The sequence below is a fragment of the Muscardinus avellanarius genome, assembly GCF_963383645.1.
Source record: "Muscardinus avellanarius genome assembly, chromosome: 18".
In the NCBI taxonomy this organism is placed as follows: domain Eukaryota; kingdom Metazoa; phylum Chordata; class Mammalia; order Rodentia; family Gliridae; genus Muscardinus; species Muscardinus avellanarius.
In genome coordinates this window covers 4,620,648-4,640,992 of record NC_137804.1, presented here as the reverse complement: position 1 = coordinate 4,640,992, position 20,345 = coordinate 4,620,648, and the positions used below count along the sequence as shown (strand labels likewise).

General features: G+C 45.4%; 1 protein-coding gene across 1 annotated transcript in view; it reads right to left on the bottom strand.

Moving 5' to 3' along the window:
* Positions 1-17,319, bottom strand: part of MYRIP (myosin VIIA and Rab interacting protein) — a gene marked incomplete at both ends in the record, with an annotated part of 147,609 nt that extends 130,290 nt beyond the window's left edge. The window contains one exon of the mRNA XM_080715871.1: positions 17,210-17,319. Coding sequence (XP_080571997.1) covers positions 17,210-17,319 — 110 coding nt within the window. The remainder of the gene's footprint in view (positions 1-17,209) is intronic.
* Between the last annotated feature and the right edge of the window lie 3,026 nt (positions 17,320-20,345).

Below are 20,345 nucleotides of genomic sequence, written 5' to 3'. Positions count from 1 at the left end.
CAGTACCACCAAAAAAAAAAAAAAAAAAAAAATCATAATCAACCCAAGTATCCAGCAATCAAGGATTGGTTACATAGGTTAAGATGCAACATTATGTGATATGCTGGAATATATAAGATGGCATATTATAAGACAATTAATGCAATACAGCCATATCGGATGACATAGGATACCTCTTCATACAATATTTACTGGGGAGAAATGTAGAAGATGCCACCATTCTTCTGAAAATTAGTCTGCCTTAAATACACATGCATATACTTTTTAAAAAGACTACATTTGGCCAGCCATTGCGGTGCACACCTCGGTACCTGAGAGGCTGAGATAGGATGATTGCAGGTTTGAGGATAGTCTCTGCACGTAGCGAGACTCAGAAAATTAGCGAGACCCTATTTCAAACAAAAAATCAAGAGAGGAGGCTTTGGGGTGTCGCTCAGAGGTAGAATGTCCCAGGATTCAATCTCCAGTACCAAAAAGAAAAAAGAAAAAAAAAAGACGATATTTCCCCCATAATGATGCTTCTTACCCATTTGCCTCTTCTCCCTCCCCTCTGTCTTGTACACCTCCCTGTACATGCGTAGTGGCCCTGATCAGTAAGTGGCCCTGATCAGTGGGATCTTATTTATCCCACCCACAAACTCCCCATCAAGCAAAGCAAGACATCTGAATGCTCGTGACAGGTAGTAACTAGGCATGAGTGCTGGCTATCTAGAAGGCACACCAGCACTGTTCTCAGTGATTATTTCTAAGATTTAATATTACATAGCATTTTTATTCTCATTACACTTCTATGTCTTTCCCCTAGTTTTCTATATTGTCAAGTGTTTGTGATCAGAAGGCTACCCCTCGCCAACCCTCCTGTCTCAAACCTCCGGAATGCTGAGATTACTTACAAGCGTGCACCACTACGCCCCGCTAGAAGGCTTTTTCTTTTCTTTTTGTTTTTCTTTTTTCTTTTTTTTTTTTTTTTGCAGTACTGAGGGTGGAACCCAACCCAGAGGCACTCTACCTCTGAGCTACACCCCCAGCCCTACTTTTTATTCTTTATTTTGAAACAGGGTCTCACTGAGTTGCAGAGGGCCTCACTAAGTAGCTGAGGCTGTCCACGAACCCCGATCCTCTGGTCTCAGCCTCCCGAAAGCTGAGATGACAGGTGTGCACCCCCACGCCCGGCTCAAGTATAACATCCTTAACCTCTGCTTCCACTGTGACCCATCACAACAGGTCAAGGGTGAAATATTCCACCTGCTACATCATGTTGGTATCCCAAAAGTTTTAAATTTTAGAGCATTTAGGGCTTTGAATTTGGGGATTAGGGAAATTTAACCTGCTCTGCATTATCTACAAAAAAACAAACATCCCAGTTTGACCGATATAACCCAACGTTCCTTTGGAGAGTAGAGAAAAGCAAGTCTTTCTACAGCACTGCCTTCCCCAGTACCGTTATCCACTGCCTGCCTTCCCCAGTACCGTTATCCACCGTATACAAGGGCCTTATACGTTCCAAGCGTTACCTGGGACCATTTGCCTTTTCTTATTTAAACACAAGCATACATTCATCAAAAATCAAACAAATAAAAATAAATAGGCAAATAGAGCAGAATACAAAAGTAACTAATGAATTATTTTATGCATTTTCATACACATTGATGTATGTATGGCTCAAGTGCGTTAGAACACACACACATATAACATATGCACTTCGGGATCTAATTTTATTCAGTAATATCTACCAATCTACTATTATACCCACATTTTATTTCCTACTAATATTATCCCATATTTTATTTCCTGGTTAATACAGACAGATAAAAACATGTATACATATACATACCCATTGATACTTACAAATATGTGTACATACACACACACTCAGAGGTTATACACTTTTAAAAATTCCTTTTGGTCTTTTTTGGTCCTGAGGATCAAACCCAGGGCCCTGTGCTTGTAAGGCAAGCATCTGCAACCAAGCTGCACCCCAGCCCTATAATCCTTAACTCTATTCTGGAACAGGTCCTGGCTTATTAACACAGACTCATTTTTCTCATTAGAATGTTGGCTTCTTTCATTCCACCGTATCACCCTGTCATTAATCATACATTATGGTTCTGTGATTTTTAAACATAATAATCCCAGAGCCACAAACCAATTACAGTTCTATTTACCAAATTACAGGGAGGAGAAAAAAAAACACAAAAAAGAAAAATATCCTCTTAGGAATCACAAACTTTTTTTTTTTTTTACATAACTACTAGAGGCACTTTCCCAAAGTTTCACAAATACCCACTCATCTATCCACCGAAGACAATCCCAAACAGTCCTTTGCTTTTTCTGTCTGTCTTACACTTGCGCAGGTATGTGTGTTTTATTAGATGTAATTACAGTGGTCATAACATTTTATATTCTGCTTAATTTTTAAGTACTCTTTGTCCATTTTCCTGTGTAGTTACATAGAGCCTGTAAGCATACTTTCCAGGGGCTTCAGAAAGGACCAGATCCTGCTAGAAGGCTGTCTGCCCTCTCCGATCTCCCTTTGGAAGGCCCTGCTGGGAGCTGGCAGCCCTCTTCCTGCTGTCAGATGGAACTGGTCTCTGCCTTCGGAGGCTGGCCAGGGAAGCCCAAGAGAAGAACTCAAAGTGAGCTGATTTTGTGGCTCATTAGGAAATTCATTAATGGGATTTGAAATTTTAAATCTGAAGCCAAAGGGAGATTTTTGGGCAGCCTGAAGCCTCCTGCGGTCCCATAATGACCTTTTTAAATGACAATTAATGGCTGGCATTTGAGGTTTTGTTGAACTATTTGACAGGAGGGCCCACAGATGGCTGGCAGAGCCATCGATGCAGGGGACAGAGGGCTGGCCAATGTGGGTCACCACTCAGGAAAGAAAGCATCTTCTGTGAGCAAGGGAGGGCCCTGGGTGGAAGACAAGGGCCCCAGAGCCAGCTGCTAGGACTCATACGCCTGCTCAGTCATTATGAAATGCAGAGTGCTGGGCACCTCAGCTTTCTCCTTTACTACACCAGCTTCTGCTCGCCACAGAATGTCTACGCTTCCAACAAAGAGTACCTAGTCTGGATGAAGGTAACAAAGTCACATTTGCTGCTGGTGGGAGTGCACACTGGAACAGCAATTTTGGAAAACTGTTAGTACCTCCTGCAGCGGATACAGGCAGGAGTCCCACTCCCAGCTACAAACAGGGCAGAAGAGACATGTCTGTAGAAACACCAGAAGATGGAACAATCACAGCAGAAGTAACTTCAACATGCCCAAACTAGAAACTTCCCAAACAGCCAGCAGAATGGGTCGATACACTGAACCCTCTATACGACAATGAGAACGGATAATCTAAATCTATACTACTGACATGGAACCTGTGGATGAGCCTCCGGCACAATACTGAACAAAAGAACCGGATTGAAGAGGGGGACCCACTGGATGGTTTCAGATATCTGAGGCTTGAGAAGTGGCAAAACTAACCTGAAGCCAATGAAGGCTACAAGTTAAACTGAACCTGAAGTCAGTCAATGCTAGGAATCAAGGTGGGCCGCATCCTTGGGCATTCCTCCTTGACAGACAGCCGGCTACACAGGTGCGGTCAGGTCCAGTTCCGTGGGTGGTGCCCGATTCCTGCTGCCCTCTGGCCCAGAGACTAGTTCAGCTGAAGCTGTCTGGTAGCTGCTTCTCTTGACCCTCATCCCAAATTCTCTCTTCTCTTCTTTCTCATCAGAATTCTACTCTCTCTCTCTTTACAACTCTACCCATGACTGAATTTACATCACTTCTAAATTATTCCTATTCCTCCACCGAAGAATACCCACCATATATACAGAAGTTAATTCTCCCCTGGTTAGAAAGCAGGGAAACCAACAGCTCTCTTAGTGCCGCTGAACAAAATTCACCCTTGTTATGTAAGTTAGTCAGCAGTGACCATAATTTAGCCATCAGCCTATCATTAATTGCTTTCTTGTTATGATTAACTCCTATTTTTCAGGCCTCAGATTGTTTTCTTACTTGAGTTCCTCTCACTAGTTCCCGTCTTAAATTGGCTCACACATGAAGGTCAAACCCAAAGAAAAGTCGCATTGTAGGTAATGGACCAATTCCAGTTCTTAGGATTGATGGCGGGCCTCGAGTACTCAAGCATCATGTCACGCTTGTCAGGGAGACTGGTCCAACCAGCAGGTAAATAAAGAGCAGGGCTGTGTCTCAACCCTGAACCAGAAGCTTCTCCAACCAATGTGCTTCTCAGGAGGGTCCTGCAGAGACGACACAGTGGGAAAGTTCCTACCCTCTTCCTTCTCAAGGTGGGGAAGCGACATGAACACCATGCTCTGGATCTCTGCTTTAGTGAAGACAGAGTGTCAAAGACACCAACTTAGAGGAAAATAAGATTTTTTAAAACAAGATTTGCACTCCAGTGAGAAGGAACACCTTTGCAGTCATCCTGGCAAACAGTATCTTGTCTATAAATACATTGAAGGTACCGTCCTTGGAAGACGAGCATACCAGGGTCAGAATGGTGTTAAAATGGAAGCAGCCAGACCCCCGCCTCTGATTCTAAATATCCCTGGCGGAAAATATCACCATGGGCATGCTACAGAACAATCACGGTCAATCACGTCAAATATCTGAACAGGAAAGGGCAGAACCAAGGACGAGTCTAGCCTGTGGTGACCTTTTCCAAGTTATTTGTTGGTTTTTTAAGCTAACCTGTCTGTTGTGAATGGTGAAAGTTAAAGCCAAGAGAAAAGCAATATGGTCTGGCTGGACAAATTTCAAAACTAGTTTCTCTTTGACGTTGTACTCTTTGGCCTGGTGCAAGGCACACGCATAATGGTAAAGCCTGAAAGAGCTCATGTCTAATGTGGGGATAAGAGCATCTTGCCCAAAGAAGAAGACAGGAAATGGGCCAACTACAACTGCTGAAAGGCCCTTCCAGCTCTACAGTACAAGATTCAAAAACTGGAAACTCTCACGATTTAACCTGGGCTGGAGTCGTGGTCAAGTGTCCAGTCCTGCATAGGCAAGCAGACCTGGGTGTGGCTGGTGGCTGTCACAGCTGGCGGCTGAGCTGGGTGACTCTGGGTCTGTGTCTTGGTCAACATCCTTACTGCTGTAGGCTAAAACAACTGACCACACAACTTAGAGAAAGGAACATTTGTTTGCTCATTTTTTTTTTATATTTCATGGCTTATAATCCATGTCAAGCCAGCTCTGCAGAGCTCAGGGCTTGGTGGCAAAAAGCAGAGAGAAGAGAGTGAGGCTCTGACCTCACATCATGGAGGCCAGAAGCAAGAGAGATAGAAAACAAGGAGACTCAGAGGCACAAACACAGTCCCTAGAGCTACAACCCCAGGGACCCACCTTTCCATTCACACCCTACTGGCCTAGGTTATCACCCGGTAAATCCATCACAAATTATTTATCTACTGATGAGATTATAACCCTCATGACTTAATTATATCAATGGCAACCACTGTTATAAAAATTATATCAATGGCATACATGGGACCTTCAGGGGACATTATATATCTAACCATAACAGTCCTTGACCTCATCTCACTGAACCTTTGTTTCATTGGAGATAATAATGCCTACCTCACACAACTAAAGTGAGGGCTAAACTAGACCAAGTCCATAAAGCACTGAATTAAGCCAGCTCACAAAGGCAGGTGGGTTTCAGACTTCTAGACCTGGAAGATGACAACTTGGACCTGGTATGGTTACTTCACTTCAGTGTAAAGGAGATTAGATGATAGATAGATAAACAGAACTTGGGAGGCTGAGATAGGAGGATCACAAGTTTGCTGCCTGACTCAGCAACTTAGTGAGGCCTTCTACAACTTAGTGAGACCCTGTTTCAAAATTAGAAAATAAAGTAGGGCTGGAATGTAGCTCAGAGACAGATGCTCCTGGGTTCAATCCTCAGACACACAGAAAAAAATTAAACACAAGTCACAAGTGCTCAGGAAAGTGTTTACAGCCAGGTTGAAGGAGTACAACTGTGAGTACCATCTGGGAGTCCCCAAGAGTTAGCACGGAAGTACGTTTGCTCAGGACGCCATTTCCATGATCCATCTTCCAGTTTCCCCCGTGACGTGCCCTCTCCAGTTTCGCTCTCCCACGGCACCCTGAGCATGGATCAGGATGAGCATTTCCAGACAGGCGTCACTATTTAAGACCTGGCAGTCCACCTAACCCCCTCTTATTTGGGGCTCTCCTACTCCCTGCTCTACTCCTCTTCTTTTTGTCTTTAGTTGTCAGAAACTTAGTTACGCTGCATCTTGGTGTGGATTTCTTTGGGTTTGCTTTGTTTGGTATTTTCTCATCCTGTTTCTTTCTTGGTTTTATGTCTTATCAGATTTGGACGTTTTCCAGCCACATTGGTCCTTCGAGTCCTTCTCTAGCCCCTCTCCTCTCTCCTGCTGGAATCTCAGAGCCCATATATGCTACAGATTCCTGAGACTCTGCTCAGCTTTTCTATCCGTCTGCCATTTCTTTTTTGTGCGCACAGGGCAATTTCTATTGTTCTTCCCTTCATCTCACTCATTCTTTTCCATTCTGCTCCTGGGCTTTGTTATTGTATTTATTCATTCTAAAATTCCCGTTGGGTTCTCCATATCTTTTCTTTACTAAAACTTTCGACCTTGTTGAGGCTTTTTATTTCTCCTTTGTAGCGTGTTCAAAATTGCTCATTAAAATCTTTTCACCCATACCTGTTTTAAAATCTTTGCCTGTTCATGGGTCACCTCTGTCATCGGTGCCAATAGACTAGCTTTTCCATTAAGTTTAAGATGTTTCAAGTTCTGGGTATGATACATTTTATGGATGCCTGGACATTTTTGTATTATGTACTGAGACTCTGAATCTTATTTGAATTTCCATTTTACCTGGATTTCCCTGACACCACTCTGGCATCATTGCTGCTAGAGAAAGGCAGCAATCCTGGCTTCCCATTGGCCTCTGTTGACCTTGGAGGAGGGAACCTTGTTCCCACTAAATGGGAACTCCAGTTTCCCCCATGGTCTCTACTAACTCCATACTGGGGTTGCCCTCATTACTGGGCAGAGCTGGAAATTTCGGCTCTCCCCTGGACTACCTCTGACATTGCCCTGGTGGGGAGAAAGGGGCACTACGTTTCTGCCAGGTGCATGTGTAATTCTGGTGCCCCATGTGACCTCACACCACAAGAGAGGTGAAGGGCTCGTTACTGGCCAGAGAAGATATGGGTCTCAGCTCTCTATTCAGACTTGTCAAGTAGGGTTGAGGCCAGAGACAATTGCTTTGTGGTTCGGATAGACTACGGCCATCACTGTTTAAAAGTTTTCTGTATTGTTGAGCCCTCCCTTTCTTGGAACTCTGACCCCAGTGGGGTGGGCAGTAGTATTTTAGAGAATAGTCATTGGTCTTTCCAGGTTGCCAACACTTTGATCTCCAAGTCTCAGACATTTGAGGAAAAAGGAAACTTGCCACTGGGTCATTTCTTGTTTCCCAAGAAACAGAGCCAATCTGTTTTCTTCTCTCTACCTTTCACAGGCTTCCTCTGTCTAGGATACAGTGCCCAGGATTCTGAGTTATAATTAGAGCAAAAGAGTGAAGCATATCTATCTCCTCTCCTTCCAGCGGAAGCCAGCGACCTGTCAGCATTTCCATGCTCTCCGCAGAGTTGGGCTATACTCTCCCACATGAATTTGTATGAATTTCAGAACACAAGATGCAAATTCAGTTCTCAATTTTCAAGGCTTGACCTCCCAAAAGCACAAATGGAGAGAGAGAGAGAGAGAGAGAGAGAGAGAGAGAGAGAGAGAGAAGAAGAAGAAGAAGAAGAAGAAGAAGAAGAAGAAGAAGAAGAAGAAGAAGAAGAAGAGAAGAGAGAGAGAGAGGGAGAGAAGACATCGTCACAGTTGAGGAAAAGCGGGTGAATTCACTATCCTCCCCTGCAGTGTTACTTGATGCCACGCGCCTACTTCCAGCATCACTTGACACAACATGTCCGCTTCCAGTGTTACTTGACACAATGTGTTGCTTCTGGGACTGTAAATTCCACGTTTGTAAAATGAGCAATTTATACCTGAATCCGGCACTGGTTTTAAGCTCCACTTTAACTCTAAAATTTCACCATGTATTTCTCTCTGCTTCGGAGAGAAAGTAGGTTTGTTAATTTCAGTTCTAGCGATAGGTTCCCATCCTTAAAGGAGCAGCATGAAATTGGAATCAGGTCAACACTGACCAGAATCCCCTGGGAACCCGGGCCATCTTTCGAGCGCATCAGGGATACCAAGGCCTTTAACAGCATGGGGAGCAGAACGCCTACACAGTAAAGGGACAAGAGGATGAGGACTGGCCTTGGCGACCCAGAAAGATCCAGCCCAGGAGGGAGGCTCTCCCCGTGGGGCTATGACATGGAGAACTCTGCAAACCATCTTCAAAGCAGAAATGTTTCTCCATGAAAAAACAAACATTCTCAGTAGCTCCATCCCGGAGCAATTAGTCCTGCTGGCACGCCAGCGTGTGTTCAAAAGTTCTATTCCACAGTTAAAAGCTTCCCTTTTGTATTTAAGCGACCGAGGTAGAAAGTAGGATTTTTGCAGAAATCCACTCTTCATTTGCTCACTGATCCATGTTCTGCTTCATATAAAAATTCTTAGTCTCTAAAATCAGAACGAAGTAGAAGCCACTGACAATTCCTGCAGAAGGTATGTGAGGAGAAACAAGACACTGTATTCAAACAACCTCTCTAAATGAAAGGTATCAGTCTCTAATTTTATGGAAAGTGCACCTTGGCCATAGCCAATCGGTAGAGACATGAATGCATAAAATGAAGAGAAATGTCTAAGAGCTAAATAATTAAGGAACGGCTGTAAAACAAATGCTAGCTTTTTTTTTTTTCCTGCTTAGAGTATTTTCTAATAATGAGAGACAGAGACAGAGAGAAGAGAGAATGTGAATGTATAATGTTCCTTCCTTTAGGCACAACCATTAAAAACATAGGAAATTACTCAAGAGAGAAGAAAATATAAAGGTAGCTATAGATATTTAATTCATGAGCCAGATAAACCGTCCGAGAGCAAGCCACTCTTAGGGTTTGGGCTCAGAAGGTCCCCACAAAAGCTCAGGTGTTAGATGCATGGTCCCTGGTGCAGCAAGGCTTAGAGGTGGGGCCAGGTGGAGGAGGCAGTCACTACGGTCATGGTCCTGAGGCCTGGACCTGTCCCTGGATGCTTTCTGTTGCTCTCTCTCTGCTTCCTAGCCACCGTGAGACAAGAGTGGCTTTTCCTCCACCATACCCTAAAGCCGTGCCTGCCACTGAGTAGTTTCTGCCTTGAAGCCGGCCAACCATGGACTGAAACCTCTGAACCTGTGAGCCGGTAAGTATTTCTTTCCCTAAGTTGTGCTTGTCAGGCATTTTAGCTGACTCAAATAGCCATTAAAAGCATGGCCTGTGGGACATGGCTGTAATCCTAGTACTGGGGAGTCTGAGACAGGAGGGTTTGCAGGTTTAAGATCGGCCTCTGCAACTTAGTGAGGCTCTCAGCAACCCGACCAGATCCTATTTCAAAATTTAAAAAAAAAATTAAATTAGGACTGAGGGTGTAGCTTGGAGGTAGAATGCCTCCGGGTTTAATCCCCAGTACCAAAACAACAAAAAGCCACTAAGAATGTTAGCCTGCATTCTTCCAGGCCCTGAGGAAGTCCCTGGGAGTGAGCAGATGTCACTCCAATTTGACAGCACACCAGCAAGGAAGAAGGTGACTTTCTGACCAACACACCGTCCATCTGCACCCTCCTGCGCTTTCAGCTCCTTCGTGGGCAAGTGCCAGCGCACACGCTGAACCACTGCCCTTGAAGACAGCGCGTTTACAAATGGCCGTGGAAACTTCCCTGCCTCCTGCCTTCCAAGTCCTGAATTCTGTGCACACAGAACGCCAAAGAAACCTTGGCCGGAGGTTTGAGGAATGAAGGTCAAGCCAAGAATTGGAGCCACGAAAGCTTTATCAGGGCCCAGCGGTCGAGCCTCTGACATTTACAATGGAAAAGCAAATAAGACCAGAACTTGGAACCACAAAACAACCTAGTAGGAAACTGTTATGGGAGATTATGGGGAGGATACACAATCCCCAGATTTGGGGCTGTGCTTGCTTAAAGGGCCGCAAATTTAAAAAGCGGAGCTTTAGTGCCATGACTATTTTTCTACACTGTAAACACATTTTCAGCATTAGACCTTCCTGGCCATACAGACCCCAAGCAGAGAATGTGTTCCAGAGACACAGTGCAAATTATGAATCTGAGGCCATTTTATTTAAAGGTCATGATGTACTTGGCCAACCACTAATGTCAGAAAAACACTGCTCATTCTCTCCTGAGACGCGCAAGCTCCATCACAAATACAGCACAAACACAGAACACTTTCCTTTCAAACTGCCCAAGGAAGCCAAGGGCCATGCGATTCGGGAGCCGCCTTCCCCTGAGAGAGGTGGCAACATCTCACAGTAAGGGGGACCCCACATGAGCTAAAACTTCCATAAAACACATATAACAAAGGACTAGCCCCGAGCAAACTGAGAGCAAAAAGCTTACTTTGGGTTTTATAGGTTCTAAATGGCTTAACCTAGCCTTCCAGACCAGCACAGCCCAATAAAAATACAAGAAGAGCCACACGGGTCACTTAAAGCATTCTAGGAACCGTATCTTCAAAGTAAAGAGAAAGAAAACTGAGTGGACCCTGGAAAGTTCAGCACCTGTGCTTGCTAAAACTGGGGGTATGATCAGGGACGGGCAGCACTAGGGTCATGTCAGGAACGGGGAGTGGGCAGTTGGGACCACACAGGAGCCAACACGTCTGGCGCCGAGCACCCCGGATATGGCTCGTCCACATTGAATGTAGTCTAAGAATAAGAACATCCTGGGTGGGTTCAGAGGTCAAGTAAGAAAAAAGAACGTAAAGTATCTTTACGACTTTTTTTTTTTTTTTTTTGGTGGTACTGGGGTTCCTGGAAACCCTTCTATCTCCGGCTACACTCCCACAGGCTACACTCCCAGACCTATTTTTATACTTTTTTTTAAATGTGGAAACAGGGTCTCTTAAGCCAGCGCAGCTGGCTTCGAACCTGTGCAATCCTCCTGTCTCCGCCTCCCAAGTGTGGGGATTACAAGCGTGCCCCACCACGCCAGGCTCTTGACAACTTTTATATTGATTACACATTGAAATGTTCCTATATCCTGCCATGAACCTTCTGCTTCCATATCCCAGGTTTTAGCAAGCACAGGTGCCAGGCTTCCCACGGTAGCCCCGATTTCGCTGGTTCTGCCCCAGAGCCTTGTTTTCTTGATTGTAAATTATAGAATTTGCATGTTTATGCTTATTCTTATTTCATTCTGATAATCAATGGCTGTCTTTTTTATCGGTGCACTGTGATCATACATCACAATGAAGCTCGGAGTGATGACCCACAGGCACGCAGCACTCGGTGAGCCTCCTCCCCTCCTCTCCCTGCCCACGACACTGGGATTGGCATCGATACATTTGTGCTTGTGTACCATGTTCACTGAAGTGTTTCCCTCGTGGAGTGGGTGCCCTTGTTTTTAGGGGCAATTGTTAGGTCCTGGACCCCATATGGGACAGGGGCGGGGCTGACCCGCCTATCCTGCGAGACCCAGGATGTTCCCACGGAAAGCCACTCCCCTTTGATAAAAAGGGGAACGCGGCGATCTCGAGACACAGAGAAGCCACACACAGAAGCCTGTGGGACGGAGAGATTTTCTACATCCGTGGAAGGCTCTCTTCCACGCCCCCTCCCACCCCCATCCCGCACCCGCGACACGGGGGTGGGGGAGGGAGCTGCCTGGGACTAATGGGCCGATCTAATAAAGACTTATGCCGCCTGCATGGCCGATCTCGCGTGTCGGTGGATCTCTCGCAAATCAATCAGCAATGTGTTGCACTGGTCAGCTCTAGGGTTACTCTGCCTGGATCTGAATCCACCTCTCACTTGTGTACAACCTGAGCAAAGTTATTTGACATCGTGTGTCTCTCCTCTCCCTCTCCCTCTCCCTCTCCCTCTCCCTCTCTCTCTCTCTCTCTCTCTCTCTGGATAGACCCCAGGGGCATTTTATCTCCAAGCTACACCCCCAGTCTTATTTTATTTTTTATTTTGAAACAGGATCTCACTAAATTGCAGAGGGCCTCACTAAGTTGCTGAGGCTGGCTACAAACCTGTGATCCTCCTGTCTCAGCCTCCCAAGAACTGGGATCATAAGCATGCACCATCATACCTGGGTACCTGACATCTTTTTACAGCCTCAGTTTCTCCATTTCAAAAACAGATTAAGAAAAGTGCTTGTTCCAGACTATTAAGAGTGAGTGGAAGGTGTATCTTGGAACATCACTTTATCTGACCCCCTTAAAGGCAACAGTAGAAGTAGAATTATCAGCAAAGCAGCTTCTTCCTCTGCTTCATTGCAGGTCCTGATCTGGGGATGGGAAACTCCCCCTTTTCTATCCTCATTACTTTATCTAAGATACACCCCACTGTGCAACCTGTGTTTCCATTGCAAAGTCCCAAGAAACTAAAAAGTCCTGTCTAGTCTGGACATGGCGGTGCATGCCTATAACTCCACCACTTGGGAGGCTGAGACAGGAGGATCACAGGGTCAGGGCCAGTCTCAGCAATTTAGCAAGACCCTCCAAAACTTAGTGAGAACCTATTTCAAAATAAAAATAAAATAGGGATGTAGGGTGTGGCTCAGAGGTAGAATGCCTTCTGGGTTCGATCCCCAGTACCAACATAAGCAAAAAACCTAATTCTCCTTCTGGCCTCTCCTCCAAGGGTTAAGGAAGGCCCTTACCAAGTCTGTGAGCCCCCCTCACTCTCCCTCTGCCTCCTGCTCATTGCATATTTACCCAGGAGCCTCCTGACATTCAAAATACAATTATGAAGCAAATGCACTACAGCTTTGACTTAATATATTCAGCCTTTTCATTATTAACAAAACGCCAGTAATAAAGAGATTTAAAAAAAAATCTTGTGGTCGCTTCTGGCTTTGAGGTTGCTTTCTTGCCTTCTCTCCCCCACCCCTCCCTGTTCCCTGGGGCCCCCGAGCCTGTTCCCTGAGGGTCCACAAGCTCTACACCAGTGCCTCCTGGTCCCATCTCCTGCCAGGCCTTCCCCATCTCAAGGTGACTCTCACACAATGCACCAGGCCTCCCGCCCCTGGGACACGCCCTGGCTCTGAGCTCGAGTTCTCTTGCCCCTGGCAGCTGACTGGCTGACCTGCTCTACCAAAGTCCCTGGAGGAACCGCCGCCTCACAGCGGCGCCCGGAGGCAGCAGGTCCATGACCTGGACAGGCTAAAGCCACAGTGTTTGTGTAAAACCTCTGGAGCCACCATAGGCCGGTGAGGCGACCTGGGCAGACACACTCAGCACACAGTTCTCCCAGAGACCCCGAGCCATATTTACTCCAAATGGGTAAAAGTGAGCTGATGAGAAGAGGAGGGAGCGGGGAGCGACGGTTAATTCTTGGGTCAGTTTTAGTGTCCCAAAGCATACTAGAAACATAGGACTTTCGCTTTTTGAAATAGGAGCTTCTTGAAAAATTAAATCTGTATCGTGAAATTCTTATTTGTTGAAAGTGAATCTTGAATGAAGATTGTAAATTCATTTCATTAAAGCACTGTGTCCTTTCTACTGGAAAAAATGGTGATTGAGCCGGGTGTGGCGGCGCACGCTTGTAATCCCCGAGCTTGGGAGGCGGAGACAGGAGGATCGCGCAGGTTCGAAGGCAGCCACACTGGCTTAAGAGACCCTGTTTTCAAATAAAAATATAAAAAAATGGGTCTGGGAGTGTAGCCCAGAGGTAGAAGGGTTTCCAGGAACCCACCCCAGTACCACCAAAAAAAAAAAAAAAAAATGGTGATTGATTCTTGACAGAGTATCTGTTTAACAAAGGAGAAACATCAATTATCTCTTTATCCTTTTTCATGTGTGTATAAGATACACACACACACACACACACATACAACACACACACGCACACTGGGGATTGAACCCAGGGGTGTTATAACTCTGGCCACAACCCTAACCCTTTTATTTTTTTATTTTGTTTTGAAATGGTCTTGCTAGGTTGCCTAGCTCAATTATTTCTAATTCTGAGAGAACCTTTACTTCCCCTTGGTAAGACTTGGACCTGCCTGGGAGGGTGTAGAAGATGCCTCTGGACTCAGTAAAGAGAGTGGGGACCAGGTCGGCCAGTGAGCAATGGGTGTCTTTACAGGCACCAGAAACAGCTTCCCAAGCACATTTACTTCCACTTCCTGGACGGAGGCTGGCGGGGTCCGACCCAGCACGTCCCTGGGCAGTGCCCGGGGACGTGCTGGCGGGGTCCGACCCAGCACGTCCCTGGGCAGTGCCCGGGGACCTGCTCGCTGCCCTCTGTCCTCCTCCCTTCCCTTGGTCTAGCCCAACCTGGGCGCAGCAGTCCTTCAAGGCAAAAGCACACGGTCAGTCCAGCAGATGCTGGCGATTAATGGCCAGTAGCAATTACAGGAAACAATTTCCTCAAGTCTAACCCCCGCCGCCCCACAGACCAAGTCCATTAGTGCACCAGCCCCCTTTGGAAGCTGGCCAGAGGCCGGAAGTCAGAAACTTTGAAGGCCGTGACCACAACATCATCTCCGAGCCTCAATCTGCATGCCAGACTACCCTGCAATTAACAGTCATTTAAAAATCACTCTGTAAATGTGCCTGGCCCTGCAAAATCACAGGGTGTGCACTAGGACTCTGGCCGAAGCTTTCCACAGGTGTCTTTTACTGCATGAGAGACCAGATGGCCGATGTCAAGATGCCCTGGTATCGAGAACGTCAGATCCAGTCCGGACCCGATCCCTGGCTGCCCAGGCCCCCGCCAACCCTGCTTCTTCATCAGCAAGGTCAAGGGCTGAGGTATAATGAACACTTGGCTGACTTTTCACAAACTGTATCAGTCAGAGTAATACTAGGCTATGTTGCTGAGATAAACAAGCCCCAAAGGTTTCAGTGACTTCACTCGACAAACTCACACAAAGTCCCCAGGTCATCAGCGTCCTAGGATCAGGCTCCCCACATCTAGTGACATGGGGTCTCAATGCAGCAGGCAAGGAAGGAGGTAGAGGAGGCCGGCCAGCTCTGAAGTCCCTGGCTGAGTGATGCAGGCCCCTCCCCTCACAGCCCATTGGCCAGACCTAGTCACGTGGCTTCGGTCTAACTGCAGGGGGTGCTGGGAAATGTGCGGGGACACTGAAATATCTGATGGGCGCTACTGATCTCTGCCGCAGAGGGACATTCTGCTTTCTTATTTTCTTAATATTTTAATTAAACACCCAGCTGAACTGGAGGTACTTAAGAGTCAGGATAGTGTGTGAGTCAGAGGCCTCCTATACCTGAGTCACACAGGAAGCATGAGTCTGATGGAGAAGAAAAGGGACTTAACTACCCCCAACCCAATCTTACTGCACCCCGGGGCCCATCTGCTGTGCCGTTTATGGCCCAGGAATCGTTTTGGCATTTCTTCCTCCCTTGGGGCCTCTCCTCCTCTCTGAGGCTTTATTTCTGTCATGAACAATGTCATCCAACACCTGCTGGGCCAAAGCCGTCTGTGGGTGCCTAAGCACAAGGCTGGGAGCTGGTATAAATAGCCCACTGACCCCCAGCTGAGAGTCCTGCACTCCCACCATCTCCTGGGAACTCGGACTGTTAAGAAATAAAGCAGTTGGGTAAGACTTCTGAACGCCACGGGCTTAAAAGCGGCATCTAGGCCTCGTTATTTTTACGCTCTATGAAGATTTCTCAAGAGTTGTATAACTGAGAGGAGGAAGGGAGGGAGAAATTCCCGATGATTCAGATGACAAATGTCCTTCCTGGGAAAGCACAGCTACTGCAGGCAGAATTGAAGATTCTGTGTGTTTTTATACTAATTAATTTATTATTCTTATTGAGTCCTGCTTAGACATTTGAGATATTTAGTCCTGTTTACCTTCTTAAAGGGACCAACACTAGAAGCAAAGAGGTATATCAATACAAAAAAAAAAATGTTGACATCTGAAAACTCATAAAGAGATCTGTTCTCAGTGGGCACGGCTGATGCCTGGAATTCTGGAACCTGGGAGTTAATCCATGACAGGAAAGACAGAGCCGATTGTAGGGGCTTCTTTGCCGCCAGGGGCTCTTTTAACAGAAGTAATGTGGAAGTCAGGGTAGTTTCTCCAGAAAGGCTCACTTTTCTGGTGTTAAGATAGCAATGGTCCAACCTTCCCAGGGATTGCTTCGATCAGTTTCTGTAACCAGCCCAGGGTGTCCCAAGGTGGGGGATTCCAGCCAGATCTGCCTGACCCCAGCGCATGTTCCGTGTCCAGGCTGCACCCCAAGTGCCCCTCATCTCTGAGGTCCAGGGCCCCCTGCATGCCCTCCCTTGAAGGCAAGTTCCAGACGACAGACCAAGCAAGCACTCAGTGGCCTCCTCTCCCCTCCAGCCCTCCTTTAAAATGACAGTCAGGAAATGAAGTTAATCTAATCCATAACAGGAACAAGAAAAGGAAGACAATAGACACCTACAGATTTCAATAAGGTTCTGAAAGAGGACAGGGAATAGCAGACAGCTTAGGGGCTCCCGACTGGTTTCCCGGCATTTAGAATCCACCTAGAAAACAAACAGGTGAGACGCAAATGTGTACAGAACAGCAGGCGAATGCCCTTGACCTTGACCGTGAAAGAGTAAAGGTGCTGTAGGGAGAAATTTAAGGCAGAGCAGAAGCGGGGGGAGGGCAGGCTAGCCAGACCCACGCGGACATGGCTCTATCTGTCACAATGGAGAGAAGAGGTTGACGGCCCATGGAACGGGACTCAGAGGTGTCTGCATTTATTTTGTCTAGGAAACCATCCAATAGAAAACCAAGCCAAAATCATAGTCATCGGCAAATAAAAGAGATGCCCGTTTATATACCCATGTAACACAATTCGGTCTGTTTTCTCCCTTATCAATATCGTTCCTGCCCCTCTTCCTGCTCAATGTTGGCAAGGGCAAGCCTCTCCACAGGAGCAGAGCTTTCTTCTCTTAAACCTAAGTGTGGGATTACAGGACAGGGCAACATGTGACCCCAGAGCCAGCCGAGGGGACACCTGTTCCTCTCACCCACACGTGGCACAAACAGCTGCCGGGGGACAGAGGCACCTTACCTGAGCCGTTCTTCCTCTTTTTTGCGAAGATTGAAGTCTCTCTGAACCACCTGGAGAACGTGCTCTGTTTCATCATCGGTCAAACCAGACAGGTCCAGCTTCCTCCCCATGATGGAAGATCAAATGCAGACCTCAAAATGAGACCTGGGAAGCCAAAGGAGAGACGGAAAGCTGAGGACAAAAGCTCTATGTGGACACAGCCAACCTCTTCCCTTAATAAAACGGAATGAAACCGCATTTGGAGGTGTACAGAAAGGCAGTATCTTTTTCTACATTCATACGCAGCCAATATTTACAGACAACCTCAGCAAGGCTGCAGAGAGCAAGAGAAAACAAGTTCTTATCTGCCAGACTCATCGTCCTGACTCCTCAATGAAGTCAAAATAACCTTTCTCGTCAATAAAATGAACCCTACATCAGACTTTGTGTAGACGGCCACAAAATGCCAACAGCTAAAGTTCACAGTCTTACTTTATGTGGTCTGACGTTTTAAATTTTAAGCATTATATGTAATTTCAAAATAAAGAAACTATATTTTCAAAAAGTAGTAGACTAAGTATATCATATTCCTTAAAATTTTAATCACATAACTATGAAATAAAAGCTAGAAATAAAAACTCCTTTTTAAAAAAGGGAAAAAAGTATATTTTTACTTAGCCATTTTCTCAGCAGTAAGAAAAGATGGTATTTCAGAAAAACACATCTCAGAAGGACTTACCTAAAGATTATGGAAAACTCTAGTTGTATATGTGTGTATGTTTGGGGGAGGGTGCTGGAAATTGAATCCAGGGTCTTACACATGCTAAGTACAAGCTCTAACACTGAGTTCTTCTCCCAGCATAGAAAACCCTACGTTTAAAAATCAATTTTTAATAAATGCCTATGCTTAGGTATGAAATCAAATAAATAATTCCGAAAATTCCTCAGAACAAAAGACCATCATAAACATGAATGCAAACCACCTTAACAAAATATTAAGGAAATCATTCCAGCAAGATATCATATTTTCTATTATGACAAAGTGAGTTATCCAAGTGGTTCAATTTTCTCATCATTCAAAAATAAATTTGTGTATGTCATTACCTTAACATAATAGAAGGAAAAAGTCATAAGATCATTTCAATAGATGCAAAAAAACGGTAAAATTCAATACCCGTTCATGATAGAAACCTTTTGCAAGTCACAAGGGAACCTCCTCAATCACATAAAAAAGCATTTGGGAAAGTAAAATTGGTTTTAGAAACATACAAGTGTATATTTTTTAAAAGCTAAGTGTCTTGCCGGGCGTGGTGGCGCACGCTTGTAATCCCCGCGCTTGGGAGGCTGAGACAGGAGGATCGCACAGGTTCGAAGCCAGCCTCAGCTACTTAGTGAGGCTCTCAGCAACTTAGTGAGACCCTGTTTCCAAATAAAATACAAAAAAAGTCTAGGAGTATAGCCCAGAGGTAGAAAGCCTCTGGGTTCCACCCCCAATACCATGAAAAAATAAAATAAATAAAATAAAAGCTAAGTGTAGTGGCGAATGCCTGTAATCGCAGTACTTGGAGGCTGAGACAGGAGGATTGCAGGTTTGAAGACAGCCTCAGCAAGTAGTAAGACTCTCATCAACCTAACGAGGCCCTGTTGCAAAATAAAAATAAAAGAGGGTTGGGGGTGTTGCTCGGAGGTAGAATGCCTCTGGGTTCAATAAAAAATATATAAAAAATACAAAAATACACAACCAGCGCTGCACTCAATGGCAAAAGACCGAAGGCTTTTCCTTTTTTTTTTTTTTTGTGGTGGTCCTGGGGCTGGACTCCAAGGCCTTGTACATCCTAAGCAAGTGCTCTCCCGCTGAGCTACATACCCCATGCTTTTGCTTAAGTAAAATAGATAATGATGTTTTCTCCTCCCAGCTTCACTCAGTACTAAGCATCCTGACTACAAAGCCACCATGGTCAAGAGAAGTCCTGGCACATGTTATTTTGCTAGGGCTGCCATATCAAAGTTCCACAAAATGAGTGACTTTAACAACAGAACTTTCCTTTTTTTTTTTTTTTTTTTTTTTTGAGGTACTAGGGATTGAGCCCAGGGGCATTCTACCTCCGAGCTACACTCCCAGTCCTATTTTATTCTTTACTTTGAAATGGCCTCGCTAAATAGCTGAGACCAGCCATGAACATGAACCGTGATCCTCTTGTCTCAGCCTCCCAAATCCTGGGATTACAAGTGTGCGTCACCACGCCCGGCCAGAACTTTCCTTTCTGCCCTCAAAGCCCTGGTATTCTGGGTTCGTGCTGAGAGTGGCAGCCTGGAGGATTTCCAACATGTCTTTGGAGCTGTTCTTCCATAGATAAATAGCACAGACTTCCTCCTCTCCTGGCCCATCTCTTTTTCAAAGCTCATGTGGCCACACCCTGGGTGTTTTCTCCACATTTATTTAATATGGTACTATGAGACCAAGGTGGGACAATTAAACTAGAAAAAGAAATAGAAGATATAAAGTTGACAAAGGAGAAAAATCAAAGCTCTTTTTTTGGTAAAGAAAAGCAAGATGACACCATTTTCAGGAAAATGGATGGAACTCAAGAGTATTATCCTAAGTGAGTACACCCGTTCCAGAACCAGCAGATGTATGTTCTCCCTTATGTGTGGAAGGCAGAGATGTATTCAGAAATGAGGACACGAGAGAGGTGAGCAGAGATTGGAAGGAGTAAGTAACTGAGGGCGGTTAGGGAAGGGAGGCAAAGTCATGAAGAACAGTAGAAAGGATGCTATGAACGTTTACAAAATTGCCAATTCCAATCTCCAAAGGCTTGCAGAGTGAAGGCGGGGGGGGGGTAGAGGGGCCCATTTAAAAATAAAAAAATAAACTTTTTTTTTGCCAATCATATGATTATATAAGTAGAAACCATAAAACAATCTAGAGACAAATTGTTCAAATGAATGACTTAAGCATAGTCAGGAATACAACAACAACATATAAACCTAAATATACGTTTATGGACCAGAAAAATGTGATGATGAAACAGCACAGCTTAGAAAATCATCGGACGTGAAATACTTGAGAATAAACTGGACAAACGTTAAGTTTTCATAAGGAAATTATGGAGCGTTACTGAAAGCCCTCTAGATAGAGGAGTCTTCTTGTGCTGGA